This window comes from Oxyura jamaicensis, chromosome Z (assembly GCF_011077185.1).
Source record: "Oxyura jamaicensis isolate SHBP4307 breed ruddy duck chromosome Z, BPBGC_Ojam_1.0, whole genome shotgun sequence".
Lineage (NCBI taxonomy): Eukaryota > Metazoa > Chordata > Aves > Anseriformes > Anatidae > Oxyura > Oxyura jamaicensis.
The window spans coordinates 11,700,521-11,719,608 of NC_048926.1; the positions used below are offsets into that span (position 1 = coordinate 11,700,521).

At 39.9% G+C, this 19,088-nt stretch overlaps 1 protein-coding gene and 1 long non-coding RNA gene across 4 annotated transcripts in view; both read right to left on the minus strand.

Moving 5' to 3' along the window:
• The window catches only part of LOC118156567, a 754,908-nt gene that overhangs the window by 235,799 nt on the left and 500,021 nt on the right, over positions 1-19,088 (minus strand). The window lies entirely within an intron of this gene.
• The window catches only part of ADAMTS12 (ADAM metallopeptidase with thrombospondin type 1 motif 12), a 171,560-nt gene that overhangs the window by 51,556 nt on the left and 100,916 nt on the right, over positions 1-19,088 (minus strand). For all 3 annotated transcript variants that reach the window (XM_035310696.1, XM_035310698.1, XM_035310697.1), the window contains 6 exons: positions 16,968-17,117; positions 13,586-13,729; positions 13,184-13,328; positions 9,402-9,494; positions 9,046-9,191; positions 8,061-8,230 (listed from right to left, as the gene is read on the minus strand). In XM_035310696.1, the coding sequence (XP_035166587.1) occupies positions 8,061-8,230; positions 9,046-9,191; positions 9,402-9,494; positions 13,184-13,328; positions 13,586-13,729; positions 16,968-17,117 (848 nt within the window). The remainder of the gene's footprint in view (positions 1-8,060; positions 8,231-9,045; positions 9,192-9,401; positions 9,495-13,183; positions 13,329-13,585; positions 13,730-16,967; positions 17,118-19,088) is intronic.

The following is a 19,088-nucleotide window of genomic DNA, read 5'->3' on the forward strand; positions in this document are numbered from 1 at the left end:
TTCTCTTATATTTACTGACAAGAAATAGCATAATTAGACTCAGTTACCAAAGCAATCATAGCAACGCTAACTAGCAAGTAGCAGAGGCCTGATAAACACCACTAGAGTAGGAAGCAGATAGAGCCCTGTACCATCAGACCTCCCGCACCTCCACCCTTTCTGTTGCTGATACATTAACAGCCAGCTGGCTGAGTTGAATAGTAACAAGGCCATCAGATGGGATGGAGAAAGGGACAGGAAACTGGCAAAAACAACAGTCATCAGTGAGGGGAAAAGGAGGAATTGGGGAGTAAGATTGCTAAGGCTAAGCAACTGGTTTTTATCAGCTGATGACTGAGTGATTTCAGATAATTTATAACTCCTGATCAGTGCTGCCAACCCCTCTCAGGGAGCAGTGAAATGATTGCTTCTCATCTTCTGCCTGTCAGTCGAGGGTCACATCACTGCTTAATTTCAGATACCTGCTGGCAGTTAATAAATTATTTCAAACACTTGATTTTTTTCCTGGTTGGCAATTTATGAAATGGATGTAATAGTGGTGGATCTGACATATCCAGGCTTGTTTTGTATAGATGTGCAACAGAGAAGAGAAAAACTGCATCAAAAGCAATCTGTGATTCTCTGTAATGGCCCAGCCTTATTCTAGTCCATACATGGAATAAAAAGAGCCAAACAGGAACCTGCCCCACCTCATAGATCTTTGGGAACTTGAAATTTTGGACCTCAGGCTTAGGAGAGTCAAAGAACACAATTTTGATAAATAAGTTGTATGCACAGAAGATGAGCTAGAATTGAAACCATGGTCAAAGCCAAGGACATAATCACTGCTCTCAGATCACTACCCTAGAAACCCTCCAGCACAGTCACAGAATCGTAGAATAGTTTGGGTTAGAAGGGACCTTAAACACCATCCAGTTCCAACCCACTGCCATTGGCAGGGACACCTCCCACCAAACTGGTTGCCCAAAGCCCCATCCAGCCTAGCCTTGAGCACTTCCAGTGATGGGGTATTCACAGCTTCTCTGGGCAGCCTGTGCCAGTGCCTCAGCACCCTCTGAGTGAAGAATTTCTTCCTAATAGCTAAAATAAATCTCCCCTCTTTTAGTTTAAAGCCATTTCCCCTTGTCCGATCACTCCCTGACAAAGAGTCCCTCCTCAGCTGTCCTGTAGGCCCCACTCAGTGCTATCTGACTGAAAGAAAAGCTATCCACCGTTATATCCAGGAGGGACAGCAGCAGAGGAACTGTCTTTTGCTCCTGGTCTGTTCCAAGACCCCGATTTAACCAAGTGCCACAACAATTTGTTCATGCTCAGCAAGCTGAAATCATTTGCTGAGCAAAGCAGTAGGCCTTAAAACTGCCAGTCAGTAGGAACTTCAAGGCATCATACTGAGCCATTTTACTAAAATCTCCCTGGGTGCTACAGAGGTGCCTCTGCTGAGTGACAGTTTCATCCTATGCTAGATAGCCAACAACTGCTCCCCTGGTCTCAGAGCCATGCAGGTTATCTATAAATTGATATCCTAGCTGATGAATTTCTGTTTCCCCTTCCTCCTTTGTTGACCTTGCTTGTGTCATACAAAGAGCTGTATTTAAAATTGGACAAGTTTCTAGTAATGAGAGAAATTCAATTTTTTGCTAATGCAGAGAAACCAAATCATTTCCTTTAAAAGAGCTTATGCTTTTGAAGGGGGAAATTCACTTTCATTGCTCTGGTTTGTACAGCACCAACATATATACAGCACCATGCAGTGCACAAAAGTGACAGCAGCTCCTGGCCCCAAAGTGCTTGCAACACCAGCACAGACTCCTGCACGCTCTGAACCTTAAAATTATTAATCTCAATCATGTAACCAGCATTGCTGCAAAACTGGGATCCAAAAAATAAAAAAGGGATACTCCAGGAAATCCAAAACCTTAATGAGGAGCTTTGATTTTTCCCTCTTGTCAGTAGAGCTAAACGGTTTCTGAAGACTGACAACAGCAATGGGCTTGTGGCTTCTTAAATAAAGATCTCTTAATGAAGAAAGGGCAATGGAGGGATTAGAGGCAGAGGGGACTGAGGTAATGAAACTGGTGGAAATCGAAGTGAAAATCAGTAACATTCAAGAATATCAACAGAGATTGAACTACAAAAATCTCAGGCAAGAACGTAAAGTTTGTAAACCTCATCAGTCCTCAGCCCCTCTGTGAAAACTGTCAGCTATAACCTCTGTCAGTTGTTCTGGTAACAACGGTCCTGATAAGCAATACAATTTATTTTACTTTTACCTGGGGAAAATGGGTTTTGGCTAATTTATTCATGTTAGTGCTCTAAAGTTTGCTTCGCCTTATTTACCTTCTCACCACACCATTTTTTTAAACACTACGCAAAGCATTCATATGGTAAAGAGAACAGAAGAATCCCAGCAAGTCTGTGACATGTTCAAAATGCATCCTGACTGATCCAGACTCTGCTTAAAGCCATTTCAGCTTTTACACTGCTCATAATGAAATACGTAGAGTAGTAGCTTGGTATCTCTATCTCCTCCCTGGCTGTATGTTGACATAACAGGACGGTGTCCAATTTTATTTCAGAAATCAATGAACAAAAACCAGGCAGTGCTGACTTCTGACATATTCCTGTCACAACGATGGTCTAAGTATGTTAACTCAGAAAGAGTTTGTAGGGAAAGATAATCTTCCTTGCTAAGCCAAATGAAAAAGTAAAAATAAATAACACACAAACTTTCAGACTTGCAAAGCCTCATGACTCAAAGAAGAGCCTTGTAGGCCTGAAAGCTTTCCTGTTTTTTCTAATTGTAGTAACTCATCTAAAAATAGATCCTACCTGTACGACAAATGCTTTTCTTCCTGTCAGTATTCTACTGAGACTCACTGGAAATGAGAGATTATTGTTCCTTCCCCACAGACTCACTCCTATCCAATATTTTATACTCCTGTCCTTATTCTTAAAGCTATTTTCTTATTTCATCTGCATGGAAGGCTAATTAGGTCACTACTGAGGAAATTATCCAAACACTATATTAGCCATTCATTTGCTGAAATTATTTACTTATCTATCATTATTATTTTTTTACAGCTGAGCCCAGGGATCTGATGAAGAATCAGGGATCCATTATTCTAGGGCTGTAAATAAACAGCTAAATAATCAGCCACCGTCTTCCAAATGTCTAACATTTTAAACATGAGACAGATACAGGTGTAGAAAGGTCTTATCTCCTGTTTTCAGGAGAACTGATACACAAGGAAAATACTTTGCCTCATATGATGGAAGAACTCAAAATCAAAGACTGGCATTGAATTCATATTTTCTAAATCTTACTTTAGTCCTCAAAAAGCTAAAAAGACTAACAGAGTTTTCAGTGCAAGCATTACGGTTGCTCAAAAAGAACTCTTTAAAGCAGCTGGTTTAGTTTCCATTACTTCAGTAAATTTAGTTAACTCATGATGAGACTTTAACAAAAAGGCTGTTATCTTAGTAATTTTTAAGCCAAAATACACAGAAATTCTTGCGATCCAGAATACACATGGAATACTACATCCAACCTGTAAACATTCAGTAATGATCAGACTTCTGCCTGAAATTCCTCCACACCAAAGTATGATCAAAGCCACTTAGATTGTTCCTGTCTAGATTGTGTTGTAACGTAAAATGATAATATTAATTCCTCTAACCTTCTACATAACCTGCAATAATGAACTTTTAATGTGTAATCTAAAGTGCTCTTGTATTATTTTGGCTGTCACTGCTTCTCCTACCTTTCACAGACATGAAGAACTGCAGGAGCCTGCTCTCCCTTGACTCTCTTTGTACTGTCTCTCCCCCCTCTTGAGTTGAGGGGCTCAGAAGCTGCAGTATGAAGTTCAATGGCATAAAACTTGATGCTGAAACTTTTCACTTGATGGTTAAAGCAAAAGAGCTACATTCACACCAAGCTAATAAGACCATGGGGCCCTGCTTTTCAAAGTCAGTTAACAAGGGCACAAAACTGCTTGAGGCTTTGTAGCTTCCAGACCTGAGCACAACGCTGCATGGAGCCATGCAGACTTGCTAGCCTGTACCTCTGCTAGCTCAGGGATATGCATGCAATACATCTTTAGAAACAATCTTCAAGCACTTTGCATTTAAATCACTCAATCTTCTCTTTTCTAGAGAAGCACTTGCCTTTTTCTAGCCTTTACTTCAAACTATGATTTTTAATTGCCTGTCTTTCACATTGCTCTTCTGCAAACCTCCTCCAGATTGTCTGTATCCTTCTGGTATTGCATTGGCCCTAGTTGAACGTGTGCTTTTTTTTTCCTGCATATATCAGAACAGAATTCAGATTCACCAACTGTAAGCAAAACAACATGAAGATAACCAGAAAAGAACACGTTCCATGCTCTGAGCAGAAATACAAAATTCAAACGTTTCCCTTACAGCTGACTTCCATGAGTTTGAATGCAGGAAGGGTCCAACTTAACCTGACTGAGATGGATGTGATTAATCTGTCTGCCAGCAGATGATAAGGCTTCAATAGTTTTTTCCCTACTTCTCAAGGAATAAAAGAGGTGGGCCTCTACTCTTGAAATCCTTGTCAAAGTGAATCTGTAAGAAGTCAGAACTGGATGAGGAAATCCAAAAGAAAATTAGAAAAGACAATTACCAAGCAGACAAAACAGGTACAAAGAAACTAAAGTGAAATTACCTTATCACACTAAAAAAAAACTTGGAACAGTAAAAAAAAATCTAATACCAAAATAATGGCAGCAAAGGCATTATCTTGTACTGTTAGCTGAAATCTTGTGACTATATCAGTACATATCTTACTTGACACACAGACATATTTTGGAAGAAATATGAAATTTCCCACTCTTTAGCTACATAACCCCTATCTGCCAGTGAATTAGATGATCCTGGCACTCACTGAGAAAAGAATGGTGTTTATATAATTACTATAATCACTTTAATGTAAGACTCATGATGACTATGTGGACTTTAAGTCCTAGAAAGCAATCAGGTTCAGAAAAATGTAATTTGTCAAAAGGTATGATATAAATAGATGTGTGCTCAGCCTGATGACAACAGAAGTAATTTAGCACCAAAGTCTGACTGAAGTGTCAATACAGGGGCCAGAATTATGAGAACAATTCAGTAAATACCCTGGTCAGATCCACCATATGCTTTAACTACTCGTGAACCAGCAAGTTTCCTTCGTGTTGACATTCCCATGGATACTCAGGTGCTCTAGCAAGAGCACATAGGTTTCTGTGCTCCAGGGCAACTCTACAATAGGACTGTGCAAGTCCCCAAAGAAGGCTCAAACTCATCTAAAACAGGGAAGGAAAAATCTCAAAGTATTTAGAACCTTAACCATAGTTGGCCTAGGAAACAGCAAGGTATCATCCACTTCTTTCCTTCCCAGTTGGTTGTGAATGCTACTTGTTGCATCTCACTATTCACAAGAGAATCTTTATGAAGGTACAATTTACACAGTTGGAAAGAACACTTAAACAGTGTTTAATTAAGTGACAATTATTATAACTTGGTTAAGGAAGCTATATAATTAAAGATGGAAGAGATGGTCATCATGGTTCCTTTCACCACTTACAATTTTTCCAGAAGGATGAAGGAATGCAGAAATTAACAGCATCTAGAAAATTTCTATCTCAGGGTTTCATCTCAACTAAATATTTCCACACAAAAGCTGTTACATCAGCCAGGGTTTGGTAAAGCTTCAGAACACTTTCTTTTCCCCTTATATCACATGTGCAGGGTGAGAGAATTGAAAATGCCTGATAATAAAACATAAGCCAAAACCTTGGCAGCAAGCTTCAAGTAGGAACAGAGTGCTCCAAAAATTCTTTAAAATGGGATGGCATTAGTTAGGGGGAAAAGTAAGGGAAGATGGTGTAGACTGAGAAAGTTTAGCTGACTTAAGGTGGACATGGCGATTCAGTCTCCAGAGCCCTGAAGTGTCAGCTCTCTTTGTGGGGGTTTACAAGAGACTGTTCGTCTGCTTTTGTTCAGAGTCTCGTTTTGTTTCGGACAAACACAGGCAAGGCTCAAACTGCTTCATCTCAGACAGAGAATTGACTGATGAATCTACTTGAAGTTATTTTGCCCAGAACACCATTAGAAAACACTGAAAGGCGAAAGAAAAATAAAATTTTAGATGACTAGAAAACTGCCAGATGTACTTCAGTGTAATAGCTGGACATGGCTGGACAAAACTGGAAGCACTGAGCCCACAGCAGACACCTACCCCCATAAACAGTCATACAAAATGATGTTAGATGAAGGATCAGCACAGGATTTGGCCAACTCTCTGTCTAAATGCATGTCCCCTGAAAACTGACCTGAGGAAGCCAAGATTCCTGTAAGATAGAGTTTAGCAGCAAGAAAACACTTTAAATGATGTTAAAAGAATGTAAGAATAATGTTGCAAACTTTATTTTCTATTTAATTTTTATATTATATTTATTTTGTGGGCCTTGGAGATCATGAGGGAGAAATGCAGATCTACACTGAAATTCTGGCTGCTGAGAAAACAATAGACAAAAATAGACAAAAAATCTTGTAAGCCACAGAAGAAATATTTGCTTGATATTTGAAGGATTTGGCAAAAGGTCACCAAAATCGGGGATGTTTCACATAGAATAGGATAGCACACTTCAGTTGGAAGGAACTTACAAAGATCATAGAGTCCAACTGCCTGACCTTTTCAGGGCTAACCAAAAGTAAAGAACATTATTAAGGGCATTGTCCAAATGCATCTTCAACATTGAGAGACATGGGGCATCAACCACCTCACTAGAAAGACTGTTCCAGTGGTTGGCCACCAGCATGGTAAAAAAATTGCTCTTAATGTCCAGTCTGAACCTTCCCTGGTTCAGCTTTGTGCTGTTTCCACGTGTGCTGTCATTGGTTCCCAGGGAGTAGAGACCTGTACCTTTCTCTCCACCTCCCCTGCTCACAAAGTTGCAGAGAGCAATGAGGTTGCCTTTGAGCCTCCAAAGTAGACAACCCAAGCATCCTCAGCCTCTTCTCATAAGACAAGCCTTCCAACCCTAATATCAGCGTTCTTGCCCTCCTCTTGCCCTTTGTCCAATAGGATGCTTTGAGGAATGCTAACTAAGGTCTCACTAAAATCCAGAAAAATTACGTCTGCTGCTTTCCCTTCATTCACCAAGTGGGTGACCTTATCAAAGAAGGAGATCAAATTACTAAGGCAGGACTTTCCCTTCACGAACCCATGTTGATGATGCCTGATAACTGCTTTGTTCTTTGACTGACTTTCAGTAGTCAGGACAATCTTCTTTCAGGACAATCTTCTCCATAGCTATTCCAGGGAGTGAGGTTAAACTAACAGGTTATTCGTTTCCTGGGTCATCTTTCATGCCCTTTTTGTAGAAAGGTACGGTGTTGTCTAGCTTCCAGCCAACAGGGACCTCTGCAGACTCCCACAGTCTTTGGTAAATTGTTGAGAGGGGTCCAGCTGTAACATCCCTTAACTCTTTCAGCACCCTGGCGAGGAATTCTGCCAGGCTCCATAGACTTACAAATATTTTGCTGATATAGCTGTTTACTCACAATTCTGGTGACCTCAGATGGGAAGTCACTACTCCCAGTCATGGTCCTCCAGCTCTGAAGACCAGGCAGCCTAAGATTTGTCAATACTGTTAAAAACTGAGGCAAAAAATAAGGCGTTAAATGTGTCTTTTCCTCCTCCTTACTTTTTAGGTCACTACCTGCACCGCCTATCAGTTCATTATTTTCTCTAGACCTCCTCTTGCTGCTGACATACTTGAAAAAGCCTTTTTTGTTGTCTGACACCACAGTGACCAGTGTCAAATCAAGCTGGGCTTTGGCTTTTCTTGTTCTTTCCCTGCATTTGCAAAATGTAGCTCTCACCTCCCTGTGAAGCCTCTTATATTTTCTTCTTCTGCCCTATTACCAGAAGGAGGTTCCCTGTTCAGCCAGGCCAGCCTTCTTCCCACTTGCTTGACTTGTGGCACAGTGGGATTGCCTACTCTTGGGAATTTACTCAAGACATTAAAAAATTCATAGCTTCGTACCTGTGTTATAAACTGGCACCCAGTGGTAGAATTCATTTTGGTAGGGAACTGTGTCAAATTCAGTGCACTGCATCTGACGAAAGGTGGGCAAGCCTTTTCGACAGGGGCTAATGTTACACATGCGATAGCGTTTCCTTTCTCCAGTGCAGTAGTCTCCTCCAAACTGGGGTCTAGAAAAGAAGCATTGAGACTGGGATGTGATATTCTGAGTGAAAAGTAGTTTCAAACACACAATGAATTTCAGTTTCCAATGGGATAACAAGGTGAATCCAAATCCTTTACAGGGTAGTCATACTGTTCACATATTCAATTACCCAAACAGATCCATATGAAGTATAGGAATCTAGAGCCACTTTGTATCTTGTTACAAGCACAAAGATGTGCCTGGTACACTGCTTGGCTGAACTTATGTCAAATTACCTTAAAAAACAAACTCCCCAGAACATGTTATTTTCCAGAATAATTGACAGTTCTTCCAAAAAAAAGCCAAGTGATTTCAACTGTTAGGGACCCTCTTAGTGATTTTTCAAACTGAGATGTAGTGTCCTCATAAATTCAAGTATGTATTAGAAAACTCTGCCCTTTGTGTTCTGTACCGATCGGCTCATGTATATGAAGCTCAGACAAAGCTGATGACTAAAATAAAACATGAAAGGCAAGTCCTTGATTTCCCTCAGGAACAGAATGCTACCTATTGCTCCTATCCTGTGTATGAAGATGTTTATTTATGTATGACAGTATTATTAAAACAACATTTCTAACATTTACGCAAAGCTTGCATGCAAAATAACAGGATTTTTTATTTTTTTTTCATTTTGAATAGCAATAAACTCAATGGAAGGTAAGGATTGATGTGCAAGACAATGACTGTAAAAGGTGAGCCTTTACCCATTAGTAAAACAGCATCACACAAAGTGTCTCCAACCTCATAAGTACCTTGAAGATCTAGAACAAAAAGCACCAAAAGATTGTGTACTCAGCTTACTCTGGGTTATTGCATGGTCTCTCTGCACTCTGAACTCCTGCCCCACAGGTCCTTGTGCAATGGGACCAGGATGACCAAACACCCCATCCACCATGGACTGCTTCTGGAGTCTTGCCTACTGTAATGCATTCACCAGAGAAGCACCACTGTTGAGAGAACAAAAAGGACAAACAGGTTAAGATTATTAAAACAGAAGAATGTTACATGAATTGTTATTTCAGTCCCTGAAGGTTGACAACTTAGTGGAAATTGAAATAGAGATGTCACAGTACACCCTTCTTTTACACTAAACAATAGCAGAGCTATTCGTGTGGTTTTTCTGCTTCCATTTTGCATACACCACAGCTCACAGTCACCTTATTTTCTCCACATCGAGTTCCATCCGCAGCAGCATCTAGTTTGGAGCGGCAGGAGCCTTTCACTGAGCACCAAAGTGTTTGGCAAAGGTTCTGGAAAAGAAAGAAAACTACAGCAGTCTGAAGCAGAGCTGAAGAACTCTTATGGCCAAGAGATTCAAAATATTTCCCACAGTTTTGTACATCAGTTTAGAAAGCCTTATAAGGGCTGTATTTCCAGAGACATTTTCAAAGTTTCCCACAAGTTAGGACCCACCAAAGGTCCAAATTCAGGTACTCCTCATTAGTGTACAAGGAGGGACTATATGACAAATACAAAACAGTCAATACTTTCTATCAAATTAACTAACCAACTATATTTGTGAGTTTAAATATTCCCCTCATAGGCTGCTCACCTCCTAGCTACACAGGAAAAATGGCTTTACAAAGTTTGGGTACTAGTGTTTACATCGAAGATGAACAGTGTCTACATTACTTTCTTTTAAAGAGTACTAATGAATACATTTTTCAATTTTGTATTGCTGTTTGCCTGAAAACACACAAGGAAATAAAAGGTTACAGAAACCATCCAGGTAAATGAAAACAATGCCACATCTCCAAGTACAACAGCCAGGTTAACATTCATGAGATCCCAAAACTGGAAGAAGAGATCAAAACACAGGTCTCTTAAAACATCAGCCAAGCAGACAGTCAGGGAATGAAAAAGAAGTCCAGGCTAGCTGGCTGAGAAAAAAAGCCTGGTAGGCTGGGAAGAGCAAGGACTCTGGTTGGTGAATACTGGCAGATTAACAAACTCAGAAATAGGTGCCAGTTCAATGCAGTTCCCTGTCAGTAAAGCAGAGAATTTCAGCTGCTGATCTGCATGCAGGGTCTGTTCTCTACACAAGGGACAGAAACTCCTGAGAGTCAAAGATAGCAGGTCAAGAATCATTACAGCCACCTTACAACAACTGCTCTTCACTCAAGCAGAACTATTCTCTATACAGAGAGGAGAGACATCAAGGGCAATTCCCCCTTGACAGAGGTGGTTAATACATCTCATGCAGACCTGACACAGTTCACATACAAATCAGCTTCTCTTCTGGTTTATGTACAGAAGCCCGGCATGCTTAGAAAATCCTAAGTCTGTGGAAGACCATTTCCAAGCTGGAGAAACCAGTGGTGTCAAAGAGAGTGTGCAGTCCCAAATGGAACAGCAGAAGCAAAAGCCCAGGAGCTCTGGGCCAAGTCTTGGCTGAGGGCGTTTAACTGCAGAATTCAGCACTGGGAAAGGGAACAAACCTGGCAGCGTTTACCTGTGAAACTGAGACAGCTCTGTGTCATCACATAGGAGAAACAACAAGAACTATCACACTACTAGCTTCCACTAGGATCCTCAAAGTAAAAAATATGCTGGGCTTGGGAGCCAACACTGAAATTGGACACTTGGGAAAGTGCAGCCCCAGTGAGCTAGCAGCAACATTTGGCTGAATCTGAAATCAAAAACTTGGCTGCTGGTTTCTGAGCTGCTTCTACTTAAAATAGCTAAGCTTAGGCATGGTCTGTTTTGAGAGAGATGGCTGTTATTTATGTTTTGCATTGCACGTTCACCAGAAAAGAAATCTGATAATACAAAACGTTTCTGAGTACTTAACATGTCAAGTTAGAAATACATTGTCTGGGATATTGCATCTCTGCTCATGTAGCTGCTTTTGGCCAGTATTTACAAGCCAGAGATTGTTTTGCAGTTCCCTATTTATAGTTCAAGAGTAGCATTACTGTGCAACTCTTTGTGGAACCATCATTGTCAGCATGTAAAGACAGAGCTAACCAAATGTTCTGGCTGATGAATTTTCCATGTACCAGAGCTTTTCTCCATCTCTAAAAATACTGGAGCACTGTTTACTTTGTACTTTTGGAAATACATAAAGAACGGCCAGAAGTTCGTGACTGTAACATGGACTCACTGCAAGGCAAGTGATTTTATCATCAGCAACATGGTGTGTACACTTTCCACTCTATCTGTGAGATGAGAGTCTGTGCCTTGATGCTAAGCTCCTGCAGTCTGTCCTATAGAAAGCTGGGGATCCACTTAGTACTTGGAAAACTCTTCCCCCTAATCTGTATTCTGCTTTTCTTTTCACATTACAGCGACAACATTTATGTACTTCAAAGGATACTAGAGGACTTTTGTAAGTGTAATCACTGAACCTTTGGGAATCTTCAGCTATATACTGATATATACTAAATACTGATTCTTCCCTCAAAAATAATCCGTGGATCGAATTCAGACAGACATTAAAAGTTACACAACAAACGTAGCTTGGTCAGTGAATGTTAAGTAAATAGTGGAAAGGTAAATAATAGTCTGACCTCTTAGATGAAATGCCATGCAAACTATACTAATTCACAATTAATTTTCTTCCCAGTGCAGCTACCTGCAAAACACAGTCCTTGCACTAAAAAGCAAAATAAGATGATATCAATTAATTTTCTGACATATATCTAGCTGTAAAATTGGTCCATCAAGAGATGCTGAATGTAAAGGCCCACAGGTTCAAACCCAAGGAGACACAGAATGAACCAGCACTGCAAAATTACACTTTAATTTTCTATCTGTACTGTTGGACAAATTACACTAGCTGAGGAAACTGGAACAGCAAATGAAAGCAATTTTTCAATACCTGCTTCGGATTCAGTAGCTGCAGTTCAACATTGGTAATCATGTTATCTATTAAGGCTAAGGGAGATTAATCAGAAGTAATCCCTCTAACAGGAGAGTAAATGAGGATACACATAATTATCTAAATGGAATAAACAATCAAGATCAGCAGTCCCCAGTCCAGAGTTGTGCACAATACCTTGCCTACTGAAGACACTACTGCTGCCACAGCCCTGCTTAACATGTAGAGGAAAATGTTACGCTGCCTGCAAAGTTTAATCAATATTGTTGCCCAAAACTCAGCAATATCTAGTGATCACTTAGCTAGACTAGCACTTCAAACCACTGCTTCTGAACTCCTCTATGTAGGAAAGGACTGCACTGAGCTTCATAGCTCTGAACAAGCTACGTACAGTTACAATGGCACAGCATGACACCATAGCCTATATAATCTGCTACTCTGCAGTGCTTCCTAGCTCTTGCAGGGAATTGTGCTGGTGTCACTATACTGTTCTCATGCATCTTCACACAGCACTGTTTTGCTGTGCTGTGAGATAAAACTCTAGGATAACTACAAATTACCTGTTTAGACATAAAAATCTCATGTATGATGGGGACATGGATTCTTCAAAGTCTATGGACTGAAATTTCCTTTAATTAGTTAGACCATCACGACTATGAAAAGTCAAGACATATGGGAAGAGAGCACAACCTTGATTTGTTCAGAAAACACTTCCTAGAACTGAATATTTGTTACCAGTATGATTTGGTCACTTGAAAGCTACAAGCTTGAAAAGCATCTTGTTTTTGGTAATAGGATTTAAGTTCTATTGTTAATTTACCTAAAATGAGGACTGTAATTTTCAAACAAAAATGATTCCACCATTGAACAACAGGCATTTAACATCAAGTATGGGGAGATCCAATATACGTCTTGGAACATATAAGGCAAACAGTGCAACAAGTCTGCAGAGTAGAATTAAAACACTGTGTTAGGCAATGCTTGTACTGCACACCTAGCCTATGAGACTGAACATGCTACACATGTAGTTAGCAACTGAGGTTCACTGACTGCACTTCCATGCTGTTTCAAATGTTTCAGTTGTCATTAGGAGAAAGAAGAAAAAAACAGAGCACTCACATCCACATCTTCACAGAAAGTAGCGTTGGAGCCATACTGAAGCTGGCACTGGTGATGCACATCGTAAATCATTCCAGGAGCAATGACTGGGGACTTTAAGACTTCTTTTTGGGGAATATCATCCAGACAGAATCCCCACCCTCGGCTAAAAAACAAAAATTGTATATTGAAAAAAATAAAGAAAACAAAACAAAAGCTATCTTTTTGACACCTCTATACAGACTTTCAATCTCTAATTGTTAACAGTAATTTTTGATATGGCCTTTGGAAACAACAGTTCCAGATTCCAGCTAAGATACACTGTAGTGCTACTAACAAGCAGCACTTGTTTCTGGTAGTTTATGGAACTTTTCATACACAGTTGTACTCATTTCAGGGAAATGCTACAACCCAATCACTCACTCTAGGAAACGTGTGATGTATTCCTTGCTGCACTGTGACCAGGTGAGCGGAGTAGGATCATACTGCAACTGCCGGGACATGATGTACGGGCGCTTTCCAACAGGCTCACAGTCGTTCTCTTTTCCGTCATGCTGGATACCAAAACTGGAAAAACAAAACAACATCTAATAACTCCAGCTGATCAGATGTACTGCAACACTGATCTATAGGTTCCATGCTGTGTTTAAAAGACACTAGAGTTGCTTCTGCCTCTGGTGAACTGCGGATATTTGTTCGTCAAAAAAAAACACCCAAACATATAAATGTGACCACCCAAAACATACCAAAAATCTACACTCCAACAGGCTTTCAAATATATCTGTTATACACAGCAACATTATCAGATAAAAAAGATTAAAAAGTGTTAAAGATTACATTCAGGGCTATTTTTAAGGGTGTCAGAACACTATTCCACATTTTGGCTAGGAGTGCCAGTTTAAACCTCAAAGTTATGTCAAAGCTTCTAGAGTGCTTCGTAGCTGGTGGACCCCAGTTGCTTAGACTTGTACTACTTTAACTAAGTGTCCTGATTTCAGTTAGGACAGAGTTAATTTTCCTCCTAGTAGCTGGTAGGGTGCTATGTTTTGGATTAGGAGAAGAGTGCTGATAACATGCTGATGTTTTAATTGCTGCAGAGCAGTGCTTACACCAAGCCAAGGGCTTTTCAGTTTCTTGCTCTGTCCTGCCAGCAGGCAGGCTGGGGGTGCAGCAAGAGCTGGGAGGGGACAGACCCAGGACAGCTGACCCAAACTGGCCAAAGGGGTATTCCATACCATCTGACTGCATGCTGAACAATATCTAGGGGTGGCTAGCCGGGGTGGGGGGGCGGCTGCTCAGGGATAGGCTGGGCATCAGTCAGCAGGTGGTGAGCAATTGCATTTTGCATCACTTGTTTGTACACACTATTATTGTTATTATTACTATTATTATTATTATTATTTCCTATCTTAATAAACTGTCTTTATCTCAACTCACAGGCTTCACTTTTCCGTTTCTCTCCCCCATCCCAGAGAGGGAGGGGGAGGGGGAGTGAACGGCTGTGTGGTGTTTAGCTGCTGGGTTAAACCACAACACTAAGGTCTGGCTTTGTTACACTTACACTCCCTTATTACGTCTCTATTGCTTCTTTTTATATATCTTTTGGTAAGTTTAGACAAAAACATTTTCCACAGTACTGAACTTCAGTGGATTAGCCTCCAAACTTCACTTCTTCCTATTTAACTTCCTCCAGTTCTGTCTTACAAACAGATCTCCATAGCAGGTCTTTCCAACAGCTTTCCCTTCAGCTTTTCTGACTTACTAAGAGATTTCTTTATTCAATAGCTTGAAAAAGTCATAAACAAAAAACTTTGTATGGGATTCAGTTGACTAAACATAGATGCCTCCTCATCATCTCAGTGAGAAGGAGATTATCTGAAATAATAATACACAGAGATATTAGTATATGAAGGATTTTGACATCTGCATTGTTAACATCTGAAGTTGTATATATCCGTGTGTAAAAGAGCAGTGAGAACTAACTCAGGTCATGATTCAGTAATGAATCAGGCAAAGACCTTTCCGGTGAGTTCAAACCACTAAGACTTCGTTTCTGGAAAATGTAATTGTACCATGACTCAAATGTTCCAAACACAGAGCACCGTTTCAGTCAGAATCAACTCCAGTAACAGGCCTGAGCTATAAAATCAAGTATGTCCCCCTAGTGACGGGCCCTTTTCCATGAGCAGGGTCTGTTGATGCAGGAGTCTGTGAACATCTAGAGGGACAGTATGAGAAAGAGTGACTTTTGGAATCCATTAAAAATGGGTGCAGGTTTTTTCTTTCTCTCTCTCTCTCTCTCTCTCTTTTTTTTTTTTTTTTTTTTTTTTAATCTGTTTGTACAAACTTTTATTAGCCATATTAGAACTTTTTTATATATATACTCTATGCTGGCTTGGGTGAAGGATGGTTTCAAGTTCATGATGAACTCTACAGTATTCTCTGGGGAGACAATAATTAAAGGCAAAGAGGCCCTGCAGCACTCCTGCAAAAGCCAATACAACAGTACTCTGCCTTACAGCATCCAAAAGACAGTGCGTTACCAGTCATGTAAGCTAGACGAGGAGGTCACACATGGCTCTACATGGAAGAAGTGTTTTCTGATAACAAGCATTAATGAAAAAGCTCCCTGTCAGCAAGAGGTTGTGGGGACCAAGAGACTAAACCTCAAAGCACCTAGATCCAATTATGAATGATTTCATCATTATTTGCTTATATTATTTCCTTTCTGAGAACTGACAGTGTTGTGGTTTAACCTGGCCGGCAGCTAAACACCACACAGCCGTTCGCTTGCCCTCCCCCCTCCCTCTCTGGGATGGGGGAGAGAAACAGACAGGTTGAATAAAGAAAGGTCAATTAATATGTAAGTAATCTTTTTATCAGATTTTATATCTCATCAGGAAATACAGACTCCATCCTGAGTGCAGGTTGGGTGCATAATGAAAGTAATGTGTTACAGCAGTGAATGTGTCACCTAGCCAAGCAACATGGCCCAAATGAAAGGTGCCAACATTTTAGCGAAACCAAAGTATCCACAAGAATGTTCTACTCAGGGGAAAGCAACTCACTCTCAAAAGAGCCAAAAATCAGAATACGTCAGGTGAGTTTAATAAGTCAACTAGCCAACCAAAACACCCTCACAAAGTGGGAATACTGAGAAATCTAGTTTCAAGCAAAAAGACCCAATATATAAAATAGAAAAATAAGAAGTTTAGCCAGGTCCAAAACTAAATGCCTAATAAACTTAGTCAACTCGACCTGTGTGAATCCACAATGGCAATATTAATCTATGGAAGCTACCAGTTACTAAGACAAGACAAAAAGTGACTATTTGTTAATAAATCGGGACTTGATATTTCCGTGAAGGTTGGCTGGTTGAATTAAAAACAGTTTCTAGCTAAATCTAAAATACTCAAATACCTCGATAGAACAGGAATGTTTTATATAAATGGTTTTGATTAATTTGAAGATCATATGAAGTAATTGAATAGTAATTCAATATGTGCTAGGAAAAATGAGTATGGGAGAAAAGGCATTAAGTGATGATTGTTTGCAGCTAAATTATGTAAATGTACTGCCCTAGCAGAATGTTAAAAGGGGTATACTAAATAATTCTAAGCATAAACAAAGGTCAAAGGCTTAAGAATCTCTTATTCCTTGTCTCACTAAAAACCAGCATGGTTTTGATTTTAATAATAAAGAGACATTAACTCACTCCTTGTTTTGTTCCTGTCTGGCAATTCAACTATTAATAAGCAAAGAATAAGTTAAACTCATCATGGTCCTCCTTCACTTTCAACTATACCTGTGTCCAAGTTCATGAGCAATAGTGAATGCCAGTGGAAGGCCAGAATCTTCATTGATGTTACAGCTTCTGTGAGGCTGACACATGCCTGACAGATGTGACAAACCTAAGGTTTCACATGGACGATTCATACCAGCACAAATGTCCTTCCTAGAATTACAAAAAAAAAAAAGGGGGGGGGTTGAGTGTCCCCCTCATAATGTATCAGTGATAATTTGCACTATTTTTTTTTAAACAAAGCATTGTGATAATATTTTACAAACATACACATAACAACATGCACTTGTTCTGGTACTATTCTATTACAGTGCTATAATTTGTAATCAATATTGACGTTGCTGTTGTGCCTGAATACATGTATCTATTCTCAACTTGCAAAAGAAGGTTTTAAAATCTCCACCTCTGACAGTGTTTTGATTATAGCACATCTGAAGCTTTCTAGCACATGCCTCATGATGAATGACATGCAAAATTTCTTTTCTCCTAATTTTGTACAAGGATTTATTAGTTTTCTCTCTAGCGATCCTCTCTCAGCCTCTTTAATTTGGTTTAGCTTTCACTTGGTCTCTTCTTATAACATCTTTAAGAAAAGTCTCCCTTTAATTCCTCCACCTCACTTAGGGTATTGGACCCACAGCTACAGGCAGCCAGTGTGCTGTTACAGAGAAGTCTCCATACTACTGTGGTGCCAAAATCCCTGTAAGCTGTTTAGGCCAACAATTCTCCTCCCTCATCATGGAATATTTCCCCTAGCAAACAGGTGTGTGCTGCTCTGTCAGCATCAGCACATAGTCAGAAACTGGGACCCTCTATCAAAAGGTTTGGCTGGATTCTGTCCAGTCTGCTAGAAGAACTGAAAGAAAGACATGCATTTCTGGGCTCTGAACACGACAAGTCATAATACAAACCCCTAAGGCCTAAACCTGTAAAGGAGGGAATGAGACAGATCCTCAAAGGGATCCTCAGAAATCTGGGATTCCCTTCTCCCAGTTCAGTCAGAGCTGGCTGAGGGGGTTACAACCTAATTTCAGGCTCTTTGGAGGAACATCCAACCACAATAGGGTCTCCTCTTAGGTCAAGAATGGCGATTTAGATCCCGTATATCAGCACTGCCAGGTACAATGCATTTGCAGCCACTGAAGGGTTGCCAGAGTGGTGGTCCCACAATGTTTACCCAGCCACGCATCAGCTTCATTTAAATGAAATGTCTGAATCCTGTTTATTTGGAGAGGTAAACCGCTCAACATTTGGAAACTTCTTTTTCTCGTCCTTGTTATGTTGTACTTACTGTAGATCTTGAGGTTTTTTGTTTGCTTTTGTTCAGTGGTTGGTTTTTTTGTCTGTTTGTTTGTTTTTACCTGACAGACTAGTTTAGGACATTTTTTTCCAGATCTGGAACCCAATCTTTCCTCTAAGTTGTATGTAGATTGGATCCATTCTGATAGGCCTGCAGAATTTCTGCTTCATGTCCTGCTCGTCCTGCCACAAACTCCCTAGGTAACCTCATTTATCACCTTTAAGTTTTATGTGCCTCCATTGCTCACATGTAAGAAAATATCTTTCTCTCCCTCTGAATACTGAGATATTAATTAAAAATCATGCACTTTAAATTGTAGTCTTCAAAAATATTTGTCCATTCTGAACTGCACCTGTGTATTATTTTAGGATTTGTCATTATGGAGTTGCTCACATATATGTTAGGCTGTTTGGTATATTCCTTCAAAAAAAATTAAAGAAGCGACTGAGCATTAAATGAGACAGGATCAGGTGGGGTGAAAGACCTGAGCTCTGTAAACTGCTAATCTCTTGGGACATACAGTTCTCAATTTCCTGACTAAGATGCATCTCTAATAAAACACCACATACGTATATAGAGTGTTATATGTACTTTGAAAACAAATGAAAAACAATATCTTTAAAAGGTACAGCAGGTCCACCCTTAACCACATGTTTTTATAATATAACTCATATTCTCTGCCTTTGTGAATGTCAGGCATGCTCACACTAGGTTATTTTTGCATTAACACTGTTTCTGAAACAGCTTATCTTCATCAGAAAAATCACTTTACTGGAAATGCAGAATGAACTAAATGATGACATAAGCTTATAAAAAAAATCATC